This window comes from Pseudopodoces humilis, chromosome 18 (genome assembly GCF_049639895.1).
Source record: "Pseudopodoces humilis isolate 2021_Gansu_Grassland_sample_001 chromosome 18, ASM4963989v1, whole genome shotgun sequence".
Taxonomy (NCBI): Eukaryota; Metazoa; Chordata; class Aves; order Passeriformes; family Paridae; genus Pseudopodoces; species Pseudopodoces humilis.
In genome coordinates, this window is record NC_142217.1 from 16763930 (window position 1) to 16781193 (window position 17264).

Sequence of the window (17264 nt, forward strand, 5' to 3'; positions counted from 1 at the left end):
CACAGTGTCCATGCCCAATCCCGGTGACAGTGGCACTGTCACAGTGTCACAGTGTCCATGCCCAATCCCGGTGACAGTGGCACTGTCACAGTGTCACAGTGTCCATGCCCAATCCCGGTGTCCGAGGCTCAGCTCGGGCTCGCTGCGGGGGGAGCGCACCCCGCTCCGGCCGCGCGCACCTGCCCGTGCCCACCTCCCCAACAACCCCCCCTCCCCGGCGGGTGGTTCCGCCCGCCGTCCGCACGCGGCGCTGCGGACGAGCCCACGAGGGAGGGGCGCGGGGGGGGCGGGCGCGCGGCCGGCGCGGGGCGCGCGCGGCTGGGCTCGGCTGGGCGCGGAGCGGGCGCGGGGGAAGATGGAAGGAGCGTCCTTCGGAGCGGGCCGGGCGGGGGGGGCCATCGACCCCGTGGATTTCCTGAAGCAGCCGCAGACCCTCCTCCGGGTGACCACCTGGGTAAGGCGGAACGGCCGCGGGGCCGGGCAGCGGCGGTGCGGGGACAGCGCCCGGCGCGGCGGGCAGTGCCCGGCGATGGGGAGTGCCGGGACCATGGGCAGTGCCCGGCGATGGGCAGTACCGGGGCCATGGGCAGTACCGAGGCCATGGGCAGTGCCGGGGCCATGGGCAGTACCGGGGCCATGGGCAGTGCCGGGACCATGGGCAGCTCAGGTGCATCGTGCCCGCAGGCGGTGCATCGTTCCCCGGTGCTCGGTGCACTGTCGGGCCGGCCCGGTGTTGGTGCGGTGCCGGTGCCGGTGTTGGTGCCGTGTTGGTGCCGGTGCCGGTGCTGGTGCGGTGCCGGTGCCGGTGTTGGTGCGGTGTTGGTGTTGGTGCGGTGCCGGTGCCGGTGTTGGTGCGGTGCCGGTGCCGGTGTTGGTGCGGTGTTGGTGCCGGTGCCGGTGTTGGTGCGGTGTTGGTGCGGTGCCGGTGCCGGTGTTGGTGCGGTGTTGGTGCGGTGCCGGTGTTGGTGCGGTGCCGGTGCCGGTGTTGGGGCGGTGTTGGTGCGGTGCCGGTGTTGGTGCGGTGCCGGTGCCGGTGTTGGTGCCGGTGCCGGTGTTGGTGCGGTGCCGGTGCCGGTGTTGGTGCGGTGCCGGCGCCGGTGCCGGTGCTGCGGGCGCTCCCCAGCCCTGCGGGCAGTGCCGGCTCCCGGGTGAGCTGTCAGGGAGTTTCCTCGGGAATGGGGCCGGCGGGATGCGCTCCTGCCCCTCTCCGCTGCGGTGCTGGAGGACGGGGCTCGGAGCAGGAGGCCGAGGACATTTTCCTGCCTTCCACGCTCCGTGCATGCGTGTGTGTGACAGAAATCCGGGAGCCGGCCCTGCCCAGCTCCCCCGTGCTGGTGAGAGGATGCCGTGTTTGTTGGACGTTTCCCATCTGTGAATTCCCACCACGGAGCGGGGAGCAGGAGGTGGAATGGGCTGTGTAGCGCGGTCCGTGCCCAGGGAGATGTGCCAGCCTGCCCCAATGCCCAGGGCTAAGGGCAGCCCCTATTTGCCTCCCCCAGCCTGGCTTTTTGCTGACATCTGCAGGTGCACAAGGCCTTGAGAGGTCAGGAATGCCAGCTCCTTCCCAAAAACCCCCAGCGGGAAGGGTCTGCCTGGTTTTCACCTGGCTCCGGTGCTTGGCTGGAGGCCGTGGATGAGCCTGGGGCTCGTCCTCGCCCGTGTCACACCTGTGCTGGCTCTGTGTCACCTCCGGCTGAGCGAGGCAGGGAGCCAGGAGAGCTCCCTGCCCTCCTTGCAGCAGGCACAGCCGCTGTGCCCGGGGGTCTCTCCGGGCTGGGATGCCCTGGCCGAGGCCCCGAGCAGCACAACGTGCAGCACATGAGCAATTCCAGCTGCAGTCACATGCCCAGAGTTACACCACATGCTGCACTGTGTGGCTGGATGGGAGCTGCTGTCCTTCCCAGCGCTTGGAGAAGGCCCACAGCTCCATGGATGAGGAAAAACAGGGACCAGGGATGGATCTGGGGCATCCAGCTTGGTGTGGATGGGGCATTTTGGGCAGGGTTGAGGCGCAGGGTAGCAGTTGTTTCCTAGAAGAAAATTTGGTCTGGATCCTCCTGGATCCTCCTTGAGTGGGAATGGCAAAGTGCTGGCAGTGGGTTAGAATTTGGGTACAGTTAAATAACTCACAGTTGGTGAGTTGAGCCCCTCCTAAAATAAATGTGTCATGTGGCACCCAGAGGAATCCCCATCCTTGTTGAATGGAGGGGATTGGACACTGGTGGGAAGCAGGACCAGAGTATGGAATATAGGTACAAAATAAAAATCCCAGCTTAGAAAATATTCCTGGATTTATTCACTGGTTTATTCAGTGGCGAAGTCCCTCCTTTCATGGCTCTGAAATGAATTTCCCTGTGAAATTCACAGGGAATCAGTGACAAATGAGTGCTTACAGCTACAGAAATGCATCAGCTTCACTCCAAGTGCAAGGGCCACCAGTGTGGACAAACATGGGATGAGCATGGTGCTATCCCATAAATGTTTGCAACACTTGGGGTTGGCTCCAAAGCCCACTGAACAAAAAGGGAGTTTTTTGGTCTTTTCAGCGGGCTGGGGGTTGGGTGGGAGGTCTTTTCCCAGGTCTCACATTCACTGGTAGATCTGTCAGGGTTCATCACCGCTCCAGCCTGGGGCTTCAGAGCCCCAGCTTGGTTGTCTCAGTCCAGTTTCCCGTGTCTTAAACCAGTTCAGCTTTTATGGTTCCTTCCCAGCGTGAGCTGGGACCGCAGTCAGTGCGGGGTGTGAGTGGATTACCTTCCCTCTGCCTTGTGCCTGGATTCCAGACCAAACCCAAGTCAGGGTGGAGAGGTTGGATGGGGGATGCAGCCAAGGGCTGAGGGCTCTGCTGCCTTCCCTGCTGCTGTCCTGGGTGAGTGTGGCAGTGCTGTGGCACGTGGTGACATCCGTGCCGGAACTGATGCCCACCGGGCCACTCCCCGATTCCCAAAGCAAACAGAACCAGGCCAGGCTTCCCTGCCTGCAATCCCAGGGGAGATCAGCTGCCCTGGACAGCCAGGGCTGCTTGTTGAGCCAGCCCTGGGCTCAGGTCAGGCTTTGGGCTGGGTTTTCCTTGCTGTGCCTCGGTGGTTGTTAACCTGAGATGCGACCCCTGCTCTGTGTGCGGTGTCAGCTTCCCTTCGGAAAAGGAAGAGCTGCTTGGGATGGGCTGGTTTGGGTGGGGGTGATGGAGAAATCCCACAGGGATTTGGGGCCAGCCCCAGGTGAGTGACTCGTGCTCATCTGGCTGATGGCCACTGCTGGGGCTTCTCACCACCGAAGGAAGGTCCAGTTCCCTTTGGTGACTCCAGTGGCTGCCTCGGGGACCTTGTGCTGGCAGACATGTGAGGGACAGACAGGTGAATGGTGACCAACACAGAAATCCCCAAATGTCAGCGGTGGCCAAAGGGGATTCCTGGTTCTGCCTTCCCCTGAGAGAGAAATTCTGAGTATCTGAGGGGAAAAAAACCCACTCCTGGCTTGAGCTGTAAAATCAAAAGCTGGAAAGAACCATTTAACAGTTCCTCATTCATCTCTTCCCTCTCTGTCTGATGCAGTTTGTCAGATGAAGATGTGATCGCTCTTGTGGTTTCCTTTTGAGACATTTTTTGCACAGGCAAACAGAGTCGATATTCATGACGGGTGCCTGCAGAATCATGAGTTCCTTTCTCTGTGACTGCCTGTGCCAGCCAGACTTTCAAGTGGCCACTCAGCTCCACAGGGCAATTGTTCATTTAACACAGGCTTAGGTTTGGCTTCTAAAAGCACTTTTGGAAAATATTCTGGTAAACTTTTTCAGCAATTACTGTGATTTCATGCAGAGCAGCAGCAGAAGTGCAGTGCTGGGTGCCATCAGTGCACCCTCATCCCATCCCATCCCAAGGATCCCATCCCATCCCAAGGATCCCATCCCATCCCAAGGATCCCATCCCAAGGATCCCATCCCATCCCAAGGATCCCATCCCAAGGATCCCATCCCATCCCAAGGATCCCATCCCATCCCATCATCTCTGTGCCTCCCTGGAGCTCAGCAGGAGAAATGCAGGGAATGAGCTCTGGATGGTTCTTCAGGGGTGTCACTGACTCCCGAGCACTCAGGGCTCTTAGGGAAGAGCTCCAAGGCTGCTCTGGCCCTCTGGGATCCTCCAGCAATGCTCAGAGCCATTAGCATGATCTGAGCTGCTTCAGACTTCGGGCCTGACCTCTTTTCAGAGGGGTCATCAGATTTCTGTCTTAATTTTCTCTTTCTGCAGGCTATGGATTAAAGGCAGAACTGAAAATTAACATTTTGGTAATGGAATTATAGGGAAGCTTTGCTGCATCTGAGCTTAAAAGTTGTCAAGCTCCTGTCATCTCTTGTTTCAAGCAGTGCTGGTGTGCCATGTGCTCAGATTGCAGGACAAGATTAGGAACCTTGAATGGGCGCTGTGTCCCAGCCAGCATCTCTTCCCACATCAGAAAAAGTAATTCAGGAAAAATCAGTCATGTGGTCATCAAGACACCTCCTCCCAAGCTGATTATCCTGGTGGACGTGGCCCTAAACACATTAGAGCCAGCATCAGACCACCTCTTTCTGTGCCAGAAACCACACCAGGCCTTCCCTTCGTGGTCACCCAGTCCTGTGGGAGATCTGGCAGTGCTTAAAGCTGAGCTTTGGTCTTCTCATCCTCCAATAAACAATGCAGATCAGTGCTGGAAACTTCCCCTTGAGTGCCAGCTGTAAACTGGAGAGGAACCTGGGGCCTGATGGTCCCGCTGTGCCGAGGGTCCCTGAGCGGGGGATCTGCGCCAGGCCCGAGCGCAGCGCGGGGCTTAGCGGGGCTTAGGGAAACACTCGGTGCTAAGCAGGATTTGGCCTGTGCTAATTTGACCTGAATCATTTTCCCTTCTCGTTTGGTGGTCCATCCTTCCCTCGCTGGGCTCCAGGAAGGCAGGGAGGGATCACCCAGAGCTCGCTGCTGGCTCTCGTGGCCTGCGCTGTTGGTCAGGAGCCTCGGCGCAGGAAACGAGCTCTGGGTTATTTTTCCTCCTGCATTACCTTTCCTCCATGCTGACATTAATGGTTGCTTGTGTGTGTAACCAGAGCCGGGTTCTGCAGTCTCCTGCAACCCCACACCTTCTGGTGATGTTTTTTATAGGTCCCAAATCCAAGTGCAGCGCCTCAGCAGTGGGAACATCTTACCTTAAAATGGCTGACAGCTCACACCGAAGCTCTCAGCTCGTGCTCTGCTGTGTTATTTGCTTTTTGTTTTCCTCGCCTGGCTCTGCTCAGGCTGCGAGGTCTCCTGAAGGATATTTTAGGGGATGGGCTGCAGAAAGCTGAAAGCAACGGGGAGGAAAAATGTGTGTGTGTGTCGGGGTTCAGCCTGCTGGGGCTTCAGGAGGGAACGGGGATCTGCAGAGTGTAATTCCAGAAGAAAGGCAGGCAGCCTGGCCAGCCAGCGTCCTCCAGATGGCAAAAATGAGAGAGAGAGAGAGGGCAGACACAGCTCCAGCTTTATCCACACCTGAAAGGTGTCTCCATCGTGGGCACATCAGGGTCCAAACCCTGGGCTGATGCGAGGGCCTGATGGGTCCAGCAGAATCACAGAATCCTGGAATGGTTTGAGTTGGAAGGAGCCCTAAAACCCATCCAGTTCCAGCCCTTGCCATGGGCAGGGACACCTTCCACCATCCCAGAGCTCTCCAAGCCCTGTCCAGCCTGGCCTGGGATGATCCCAGGGCTCCAGGGGCAGCTACAGCTGCTCTGGGCACCTGTGCCAGGGCCTGCCCACCCTCTGGGCAGAGACCTGTCCCTTTGTCCTGTCCCTTTGTCCTGTCCCTTTGTCCTGTCCCTTTGTCCTGTGTCACAGAAATGCTGCCTGGCCTGCAGAGGTGCCTCTTCTTGCTTGGAAGCAAACTTTGAACTGGGGGAGCTGGGCTGCTGGTTTTCATGAACAAGAGAGGTCCCAGTTTCTTCTCCCTGGCATGGTGGGAGCTCAGCTCCCTTGGCACGAGCAGCCCATCCATGTCCCCACGGCTCTGGAGGCTCCTGCCCTGCCTTGTGCTCCCTCCAGGCTGGGACTGAGGCTCCTCTGCGTGGTGATGCAGCTCTAAATGGAAGGGATGGGAGAGGAGGAGAGCCTTCCTCATTCCCACAGGCAGGGCAGCACTCATGGTCTGTGCTGCTGGAGCTGCTGGAGATCCTGGAGCTGCTGGAGTTCCTGGAGCTGCTGGAGATCCTGGAACTGCTGGAACTGCTGGAGCTGGGGGCTCCCAGAGCTTAGGAACCCCCACACTAGGAGCCCCCGAGCTGCCAGCACATCCCATGGAAGCTTTGGCAGGATGCAAGGATGGAAAATACAATTTCCCACCGGGGTGGCTGAGGAGAATCCAGCTGTTTTACTCTGCCTTGCACCTGTTCATCCAGGAAAAGCAGAATTTGTTGCTGCTGGCGTTGGGTTGTTGGGCTGGAAAATGGAGTGTCCTGTGAAGGCTCCTCTGAGACCTCTCAGGCCCACAAAACCTCACTCACAGTGGAAAATGTGACCTTGTGTTTTCTCTTTCGAGTCTCTGATGAGCTGGTTGGGGCTTTGAGGCGCTGTGGTTGGTGAAGGTGATTGGGAAAATGCTCTTGTTCTGTGTGAACTTTAAAAAACACGGGAGGTTTATTTCCCTGCCCACATTTATTTCATCTACCCACGTTTTCCTAAAATAAAAGCACTTTTTCATCTATTAGAAAGACAACACCAAATTAATTCTCATGAAGATGTTTCACCAGCACCAGTGGGTTTTTTAAGAAAAAACCATAACATTACAATCCTGGGGTGAGGGAGAGAAAAATCCATGGAAAGGCACATTTGGACAGGAATATTCCAGGTAGTGCTGATGTTTTGAGCTCACCTATCAAATGTTTGCACTTGGAATTTGTTGCTACTTTGACCTCCCAAGGAAAAGTTGCGTGTTCCATGTTTTGTACATTGAAACGTGGTTGTGAGGCTCTCATGGTTTGAGTCACTTGTTTGGCAGCAGGAAGGATGCTCTGCTTTCCAAAATCCTTTGGATTTGGAAGTGATAAAACATATTTTTTTTAAATAAACCATTTCCATTGATAGCTCCAGGTGTGCAGAGCTGGTGCAGGCACCACACACCTGTGCTGTGACATCTTTAATGGTATTTACGGGAGCTCTCCCTCAGCACCAAAGCTCTGGGCTCCCAGCAGGCTCCCAAAAGCTTGGAGAAGGTTTTTAATCCTGGGAAAACCGAGGGAAACTTCTCAGGGAAGCTGAGTACAAGTTTGCTGGCCTGCCAGAGAAGTAATCGTGTGGAATCAGAGGTCCTCAATTATTCATGTTTTCCAGAATCACATTACTTCTACCCAGGGCCTGTTTCATAAATGCTGCTGCTATTTCTGATGGTAAATAACAATTTTGCATTATTTATGAGCAGATTTTTACAACTGCTGATGTTACAGCTGCTGCCAAAGCTCCGGGAAAACGATGAGTGCTGCTGGTTGTTGTTCCTTCCTTACACACAGCCCTGCCTGGTGTGGCCGTGCTGGGGATGGGGATGATGGGGGTGAGGATAATGATGATAATGATGGTGATGGTAATGATGGTGATGGTGATGATGATGGTGATGGTTATGATGATGATGATGATGGTGATGATGGTGATGATGGTGATGATGATGGTGATGATGATGATGATGATGATGGTGATGATGGTGATGATGGTGATAATGATGATGGTGATGATGGTGATGATGGTGATGATGGTGATGATGATGGTGATGATGGTGATGATGGTGATGATGATGGTGATGATGATGATGATGGTGATGATGGTGATAATGATGATGATGATGATGGTGATGATGGTGATGATGGTGATGATGATGGTGATGATGGTGATAATGATGATGATGATGATGATGATGATGGTGATGGTGATAATGATGGTGATGATGATGATGATGATGGTGATGATGATAATGATGATGATGATAATGATAATGATGATGATGATGATAATGATGATGATGATGATGATGATGATGATGGTGATGACGATGATGATAATGATAATGATGATGATGATGATGATGATGATGGTGGTGATGCTGTGCCATCCCAAGTGCTCCCTAAGCACAGCACCAGCGAGGAGCAGGGTGCAGGTGCCACAGCGTGACTTGGGTGGCCCCTGAGCTCGTGGCTGGTGCTCAGGGCTGACCTGAGCTAGGGAAGGATTTGGGACAGGACCCCAGGCCGTGGATAAGCTCCCAGAGGAGGAAGAGGAGAAGGTCTATCCCAGTGCTATGCTCAAGAGGGTTGGGCCTTGGGGGTGGTTTGCCCACCGTGGGTTCTGCTCCATTTCCCTGCTCTGGGACACGGCTTCACTGGGAGCTGCAGGAGGTGACACGGGTGACTGTGAGTGCCACCAGCTGGGCTTCATCCTGTGGCTCCCGGGCTGATACCTCTGTGTCCCCTGTCCCTGTCTCGTGCTGCTCCTGCAGGTGCCAGGAGAGGAGGGAATTTCTCGGGTGAGCAGCAGGGGGATGGTGTTGCCTGCGGCAGCCGCTCCTTCCCCACCTGCAGGGATGTGACACCTCCGGTGCCAGCACGGGCACCTGGGCAGTGCCAGCAGCCCCTGCCCGTCTGTCCTGCCCCGGCCCAGCTCACTGGGTAATGGATTTGGGAGCTGCACCTTTCAGCCCTGCCCAAGCCACCCTGCTGCTCCCTGTGCCAGCTCCCCACACGTGTCCCCTGTCCCCTCCACCAGCAATCCAGCCCTTCCCTGGCTCAGCTGCTGGGTCAGCCCCTGCCCCACGGGGACACCAGGGCTCTGTGGGGCACAGCCTGGCAGCAGAGAGCAGCACCAGCACAAAGACTCTGCAGGGACCTGCCCCATCTGGTTATTTTTTCCCTCCCCAGCCTGTCTGGAGAAAAAGGTTCTTAAGCTGCTCTGCACAGCGAGGCCCTGGGAGGCAGGAGGAGGTTCCAGCTCCCAGAGGAGGAACACCCAGGTGCTGGTTGGAGGCTCCAGGAGGAGAGCCAGGATGTGTCTCACAAGCTCCGCGTTGCCATGGAGTCGAGGACGGGATTGAATCCAGTGACGCTGCTGTGGGGAAACAAGAGCTCAATGCAAACAGCAGCAAGTTGTGTTCTCTCCTTCCTCCTGCAGATCTTCTCCATCGTGGTGTTCGGCTCCATCGTGAACGAGTGCTACGTGAACAAGGACAGCCAGCACCCCGAGCTGCTCTGCATCTTCAACGAGAATGAGAGTGCCTGCAGCTACGGCATCGCCGTGGGCATCATCGCCTTCTTCGGCTGCATCTTCTTCTTCGTGGTGGACCTGTACTTCCAGCAGATCAGCAGCGTCAAGGACCGCAAACGGGCCGTGCTGCTGGACCTGGGCTTTTCAGGTAGCTCTGCTCTGCCCTGAGGGCTCACTGCTGTGCCCTGCCCCTCCACTCTGGGTGTTCCCCGCTCCTCCCGTGGCCTGACATGACTCGTGTGCCTCGGCTGGGGACGTGGGTGGCAGGGGAGCTGTCCCACCCAGCCACAGTGAGCACTGAGGCAGACGGAGGTGGTGCCTGGGGACAGCGGCGTGTTTGCTGGGTTTGGTGAGGCCAGCCACGGGTGAGGCTTGGTGGGCACATCTCAGAGCCCACACGGGGGTTTTACCCGCCCACATCTCCTGTTCTGCCTCAAGAAAAGCAAAGGTGGTTTTGGCAGCTGCCTCGGGTCTGGTTTCGCTTTGTGCACGAGTTCGGAGCAGCTTCTGGGGCTGCCCTCGGACCTGCCCTCCTGAGCCCTCGAGCTGAGGCTGATCCCTGCAGCCAGGAGCAGGCAGGATGCTCGGGGCTGGGAGGGAACATCCTCTGCTCTGCTCTGCTCTGCTCTGCTCTGCTCTGCTCTGGGAGCTGCCTGGCTCCGTTTGCAGCTGCTGCTCTGCCTTCCCCGGCTGTCAGCAAAGGCTGAGGTGATTTATCCAGCACGAGCATCGCTGGTGGCTCTCTGTCCCAAATGAAGACATCCATCATCCCCTCCCTGCCTTGCCTGTTGTTCAGGCTGTTCTGTCCTCTCTGCAAAGCTCATTTCCATGGTGCTGGAGCATCCAGCCCTTGTTAGATAAAATTTACAGCCCCTTCCGTGGGGCTCGGTGCCCGAAATCCTTGGATTCAAGCGGAGCGGGGACATCACATCCATCTTGTGGCTGCTGCTGCGTGTCACAGAGCCAGGCTGGGTCCTGCTGCCCTGCCTCACACCCTGAGAGCCTCTGCTCCCTGCCAGGCTCTGCTCTCAAACTCTGCCTCCTTTCTCCTTTGTCCCTGTGATGGATCCACTGAGAGGAGAAATGAGAGAATCATGGTTTGGTTGGAAGGGACATTAGAGCCCATTCAATGCCACCTTCCACTAGACCAGGGTGCTCCAAACCCAGTTAAGCTCTTCCAGGAATCCAGGGGCAGCTTCTCTGGGCACCCTGCCACCCTCACAGGGAAGAACTTCCTAAAATACATCTGGGAAGAAGCTGGGTGATAAGTCTGGGGCACAGGTGGGGCTTCAGGCAGGGTCACCACGCTGGGAGCAGCATTTACAACCTTCCCTTCCAGCTGTTCCCACAGCCAGGCGTTTGCTGGAGACCAGGCTGTGCTTAGGCTGCTAAAACACACCTTCCCTGGTGTTTGCACTCTGTTGTCTGCAGATCCTTGGATGATCGTGGTCCCCTGGCTCCCGTGGCTCTTCCTGGCGCTCCGGTTTTCCCCGGAGGGCTGGAGGGAGTGGAGCTGCTGCCGTGGCTGATGCAGCTGGAGCTGGGGCTGGCACAAGCAGCCTCACCCCGTCCCTGCCAGCTCAGCCCTCTCTGAGGGCTTTTAAAATTCCTGTCAGTCCTCCAAACATCGAACCACACCGGGCTTGTGTGGCTGGAGGTGCTGCCCATGCCTGACCCCATCTCCTCCTGGCACTGGAGAATGCTCCTGCTGCCCAGAGCTGCTCTGGAGGGGAAAAGCTTCTCTCAGGCTCTCCCTGCATCACAGAACCTCCTGGAAGTGCACAGGGGTGGCAGCAGAAGCGATCCCAGCCGCTCCTGGCTGGAGGTTTTGGGATGAGGAAGGTCAGAGCTGGTGCTGCAGAGGGATTTGGCAGCTGCAGTACCCAGCGCAGCCGTGCTGGGCCCGGGCTGTGCATGATGTCATTTTAACTCCTGACATCCCAGGGGTGCCACCAGGGCTGGGGGGACACTGGGGACAGAGTGGCAGTGTCACTGGGGACAGTGACATCAGTGGCCCTGTCCTGCCAGGGAGGACGAGTAGCGCTGGCTCCAGTGTCACACACAGGAACAGCTTCCCCCTCCACAAACCTGTGCCATCCCTGTGTCCCCAGCCTTGTCCCTGAGCATAACCAGTGCCATCCCTGTGTCCCCAGTGCCATCCCTGTGTGCCCTGTACCAGCCCTGTGTCCCCCGCCTTGTCCCTGAGTGTACCCAGTGCCATCCCTGTATCCCTTGTGCCATCCCTGTGTGCCCTGTGCCAGCCCTGTGTCCCCAGCCTTGTCCCTGAGTGTACCCAGTGCCATCCCTGTGTCCCTTGTGCCAGCCCTGTGTCCCCAGCCTTGTCCCTGAGCCATCCTGCTGCTCCCACGGTGTGAATCAACCTTTGGGAGCTGCTCTTGTTTCACCTCTGGGCTTTTGACTTCTGAACTACCCCCAGTGTGATTTTCAATGCTGAGGTTGAGTGCAGGGCTTGGAGCTGCCTCCCATGCCAGGAACAGCTGCTGGTAAAGCAGCAGGGCAACAGAAAATATCCCTGAATTTAAGGGATATTACAATGTGACCTTTAAGGAGTAAATCCCAGAGGTCTCATCTAATGCTGGCAACGAGTCACTGTCCCCAAGGGAAGTGAAAATGCTTATGCAGAGATTTGGGTGGGTTTGGTGACAGGAGTGGCTGTATTTGGTGAAGTGTCTGTAATTTGGAGCAGGAAACCTGATCCTTCCTGCAAGGCAGCCCTGATGGTTGGGAATTCCCAAAGAATGTGGAAATTAGGAACAAATTCTGAATTCAAGGCCTTGAGCCCTGTGCCTCCAGCACTCAGTGTGGATGCTCCCAGGCATTTTATGTTGTATTTAGGGATAACTGGCAAGAAAAATGGGAATAAAAGGGAATAAGGGAAGGCTCTCCTCTCCCTGCAGTCAGACAGGGACTGGCAGCCTGGCTGCTCATCCTGCTGTGCTGATGATCCCTGGAAGCTGCTGGGAATTCCAACATTCCAGCATTCCCAACATCCACGTGTGCACTGACACCCAGAATCCGAGGCATCAGGAATGATGGAGACCCTGAAAACAGCACCATGGGAGGGTCCAGATTGTGCAGCTCCTCTTCCCAGTGCTGGAAAACGCCCCTGCTGCTGCTCCTGTGTGCTCCTGGCTTTTCCTCTCCTGTTCCCGGAGCTCCTTGGCACCGGGCTGGTGGCTGGGGATGGAATTAGGGCAGCTGCAGCCCTATCTTGCTCAGCCAGCTTTGCTTCCAGGCAGGAATAATCAAATAATCACCAGAGTGTTTCTGCTCCGTTCCACAGGCCCAGGGGGATTCTCTGCAGAGCTCTCACGTGTCCTGGAATCAGGGAATTACAGACTGGTTTGGGTTGGAAGGGGCATTAAAATCCATCCCATCCCAACCCCTGCCATGGGCACAGACACCTCCCACTGTCCCAGGCTGCTCCAAGCCCTGTCCAGCCTGGCCTGGGACACTCCCAGGGATCCAGGGGCAGCCACAGCTGCTCTGAGCCTCCCCACACTCACAGGGAAGAATTTCTTCTCAGTATCCAATGTAAATCCACCCTCCTTCAGCCAAAGGCCATTTCCCCTTGTCCTGTTATTCAGTGCCCTTGTGCAAAGTGCCTCTCCAGCATGTCCAGGGAGGATGTGCTGTCCCTGGGGGTCACTGAGATCACATTGAGGAGTAGCTGAGCTGAACTTCAGGCAGGCAACACACCGAGATGACCCCACAAGTTTCCTTCCACCTTTGTTTTTGTTTTTCAAAAGCTCCTTTTGGGCCACGGCTCCCGAAATTCCCGTTCCTGTTGGAATCCTGGGTGGTGTGTGCAGGGGCAGCACTGACCAGCTCTGTTTTCCTGCAGGTTTCCTGGCCTTCCTGTGGTTTGTAGCTTTTTGCTTCCTGGCAAACCAGTGGCAGAGGACGACGCTGACCAGGGGCTTCTCGCAGGGCGCCGACGCGGCGCGGGCAGCGATCACCTTCTCCTTCTTCTCCATCATCATCTGGGTGAGGGCAGCCCCGGGGCTGGAGGGGAACTGAAACCTGCCCAGGGTGGTGCTGAGCTGGAGGGGGACTCTGGGGTTTGGAGAAGTGATCCTGGGGCTGCAGGGGACCCTCCAGGCGTGGAGCTGGTGGTTATTTACTAGGGAAGCTTCAGCTCGGTCCCCTCTCACTGGGGAATTCCAGGCTTCCCTTTCTCCCGAGGCTGGGAGGTTTTGTTCCCACTGAAAACGTGTGGCCAGGCACGAGCTGCCCTGCTTTCAGAGCCTCCTCGGAGCCCCAGGGTGGCAGAGTTCCCAGGAGCAGATCCCTGCGCTGAGCTCTTTGTGGGATGCCTGGGAGATTTTGGGAGCTCTCATCAGCTCCCTCCTGGGACAAGCCACACTGGCCCCTCTGCCATCCACCTGGGGAAGGGGTTTGTAGAACCTCCCTTTGCTCCCATTTTTGGCTCCACCTGGGCAGAGGGATTTCAGGCAGGGCTGTGTGAAACCCACCTGGACCCAGCTGGCCGGGGGGGCTCCTTCTCCAGAGGCTCTGTGGAGAGGCAGGGATGTGTTACCTCCTGCTCTCCCCCGGCTTTTCCTGGGCACAGAGCCCCGGGATGTGCTCTAATTCCATATTGCCTTCAAAGAACTGGGGCAAAAGCCAGTCCGAGGCTTTCCAGCAGCGAGCCTTGCTCCAGTTCTCCCCGAGTTTGACTGCTCCCTGCTTTATGATTATCCCAATAAATCTCTTTTAATCCCAGCTCTTCCCCATCCTCGGCTGCCACAGGGAAGGGCGGTGGGTGGGATGTTCCCCATCCCATCAGCATCTGCTCCCTCCCCGGGAGGGCGGTGGGGACACCAGCCCCCTGTCACATCCCAAAGGATGGCCGGGATGCTTGGGAAGCCATTCCTGGCTTCTACAGGCGTTTTTTAGCCTCCTCAGCGCATCATTTACAAACTAATTGACTTGTTAATGAAGCCTCCTGGAATGAGCGCGGGGCCCTCCCGGCTTTGCCGCCCACATTTCCCACCGTTCACAACCTCAATTCCAGCAACCTGGAAAAGGGTGAAGGAGTCTCGGCAGAACTGACCCATTTTCCTGGGCTGGCACTCGCAGCTCTCCCTCCCCACAGCAGATGCGTTTATTTGGGCCAGCAGTGCCAGATCTGCACAGCCAGGGCCCCCCACCCCTGGCAGAGCTCTGGGGGTCACCCTGTCCGGCAGAAATGGGGGTGCTGGGCTGGGCTTTGGGGCTGGATTAGCTCTTGGGTGTGATGGAGAGGGGTGGCAGCTCCCTGGGGGGCTCTGCAGAGAGATGGGGGGTGTAGGGTGCTGGGGGGATGTGGGGTCTGGAGGGGTGCAGGGTCCTGGGGGATGTGAGGTGCTGAGAGTTCGGGGGTCCAGGGGGAGATGGGGTGCTGGGGGTTTGGGGGATCCAGGGAGGAGATGGGGTCCAGGGGGGAGATGGGGTGCTGGGGGTTTGGGGGATCCAGGGAGGAGATGGGGTCCTGGGGTGATGTGTGATGCTGGTGAGACACAGCATCCTGTGGGGACTGGGGAGCCCTGGGAGGATTGGGGAGCCCCGGGTGGGTTCTGGGGTGACACGGGGTGCCGTGGGGCTGCAGCCCTGCCCTGTGTGACGCTGTCCCTCGCTGTCCCTCGCTGTCCCAGGTGGTGCTGGCGCTGCGGGCGCTGCAGCGGTACCGCCTGGGCACGGACATGTCCCTGTTCGCCACCGAGCAGTTCGGCACCGACCCCAGCGCCTCCTACCCCGGCTACCCCGGCGGCAGCGGCGTGGAGAGCACGGAGACCTACCAGAGCCCCCCCTTCACCGAGACCTTAGAGCCCAACCCCAAAGGTTACCAAGTGCCAGCGTACTGAGGGGCTGGGGCGCTGCCACCCCTGCCCAGTCCCAAATGTATCCGGTCCCGTTTCCCTGCCGTGGCGAGTCAGCGCCGGGTCCCTTTATTAGCTCGTTGTGCAGTGAATTCTGTACAGTGGTATTGGTTCTTGTCTTACCTGTCCCAGGGTTTCTAAAAGCAGTGTTCCCTCTAAGCCAGGAGGAAGGAAGGTTGGTACCACATCACCTACACGTGGGGAAGAGGAGGAAATGCCCCCTCTGAGCTCTGCTGGGGAAGCCCAGGACGCCTTTTCCTCTTAGAAAACAGCAGAGGAATTATGATCTCGTTCTTCCAGAGCTAACACAGAATCCATCGAGGGTGGGTGGGCAGTGGGGAAAGCTGGCCCTGTCTGCTCCCAGTCCAGGTTCCATGGAAAGTGCCAAATTCACAGGGAAATCAGCGGTGTCTGTGTTATTTTTCTTTGTATATATTTGCTGTACAAAACAAAATATCCAAACAGGTGTTTCAAAACTTGGTTTAGAGGCACGGGCAGGGGGGGCACAGCAGGCCAGGGTTGGGATCAGTATCCAGATTGCTTCTACGCTCCAGCAGGTTCTGCTTGAGGATTTAAAACATTCCTGTTTGGAAGTGAAAAGCAGCAGGAGCTGGTTGCTAACCGGGAACAGCCTGTGATCAGTGGGAATGCGGCGCTTTGAGGTTCTGTTTCTTCATGGGGGATTGGGAAGTTTGTAAATTCCTAAGGAATTTTTGCATGGCAGCGCTGACACATCCTCACCCTGGAGAGGTGAGGACCGAGGTGAGGGGCTCAGACTCTATGTCCAAGGCCATTAGGAGGAAAATTGGACTTGTATTTTAATTCTGGGAGCAGCCACCATCTGTCAGCTGCGGCAGAAGCCCAGGTGGAGACACGTGTGTCACCCTGCAGCCTCCAGAAATGAGGGATTCAGGCAGGGAACTGGAAAGGCTTCACAGGCCTTTAGAGTCTGTGTGGGCTCACGGCCCCGTGTTTGGAAATGGTGTGGGAAGAGAGTCAGTGAAAAGCATCCAGGAAAGAGGCTCAGGTTGGGGGTTCAGCGGCAAAGGACAAAGAAAAGACCGGAATGTGTAAAATCCATGAGGTCCTTGTCAGCCACCTGCCAGCTTTCCCTGCCCGTGTGGCAGCTGATCCAGGCTGTGTCAATAAGGGCTGAGCAGAGGAGCTGAAACTTGAATTCCCAGCCCTGCTGGTGGCAGCTCCATCCCTGGAGACTCCGGCTCTCCCGGCACTCCGGGGTCCTGCCTTGCCTGTTGGTGCCGGCAAAGCCACCACTGCCTTCCGACCTCGTGAGGAGCAATAGCCACCAGCTGTCCCCTCCCTGCCACAGGTCCTGGTCACCACGCCACAGCTCCTTCCTGCTGCTGAGCGACAGATCAGCGCACTAATTAATGAGCAGCAGGGAAATACGCTAATTAAGCAGCCAATCATCCCGAGAGGTCACTGCCGGTGGCGAAGCGCGTTCCTTGCCTTGGCTCCAGGTCCTGGCTGTGCCCAGCTCCTCACAGGTGCCTGACCACGGACACCCCAGCCCAGTGCAGTGTCAGCCTCAATGAATTCCGGAATCTCTGTGGTTTTGTGGAGTCGGTTTTGCTGGGAAAGGAAAAAACCCCGAGGAGTTTAATACAGGGTACGGTAGAACTGTAGCAATATTTTCCTTAGAGGGAACACTGAAACTTTAGCAGCACAAACAGTACATGTGTTAATATTTTAGCAAAATTATAATCAATTTAAATGTTTAAATTGATTGTATGTGAGATAATGTTCGTTGGGTACAGTGTATTTTTTCTAACTATAACATAACTGTTCCAGAGTTTCTGTGTAACTGTAAAGAGCTAAAGCTGTGTCTGCCTGCGGGACGTGTCCTGCCCCGTGTGCCCCCCGTGCTGAATATTACACGCTCTGAATGTCCCCCCGAGGCCTGCATTGCCTTTCTTTGCCCCCACACGCACATCCCACCACGCTCTGAGCTCTGCAGCAGCAGCAGGGACACGGGGACGACACCAGCACAACTCCTGGTGCCTCCCGAGGGTCGCTTCGGCTTCCCAAAGTCAGCGTTGTCTTTTCCTTGCAGCTGCTCCGCTGGGCAGGGAGGAGGAGGAGGAGGAAGGCTCAGGTGCCTGAGGGGCTT

At 56.9% G+C, this 17264-nt stretch overlaps 1 protein-coding gene across 1 annotated transcript; it reads left to right on the forward strand.

Moving 5' to 3' along the window:
* The first annotated feature begins 349 nt into the window (after nucleotides 1-349).
* SYNGR3 (synaptogyrin 3) lies at nucleotides 350-17044 on the forward strand. The gene is made up of 4 exons (XM_005523090.3): nucleotides 350-454; nucleotides 9159-9399; nucleotides 13117-13259; nucleotides 14909-17044. The coding sequence occupies exons 1-4, from the start codon at nucleotides 356-358 to the stop codon at nucleotides 15116-15118; spliced, it is 693 nt and encodes a 230-aa protein (XP_005523147.1). The 5' UTR covers nucleotides 350-355; the 3' UTR covers nucleotides 15119-17044.
* Nucleotides 17045-17264: the final 220 nt, after the last annotated feature.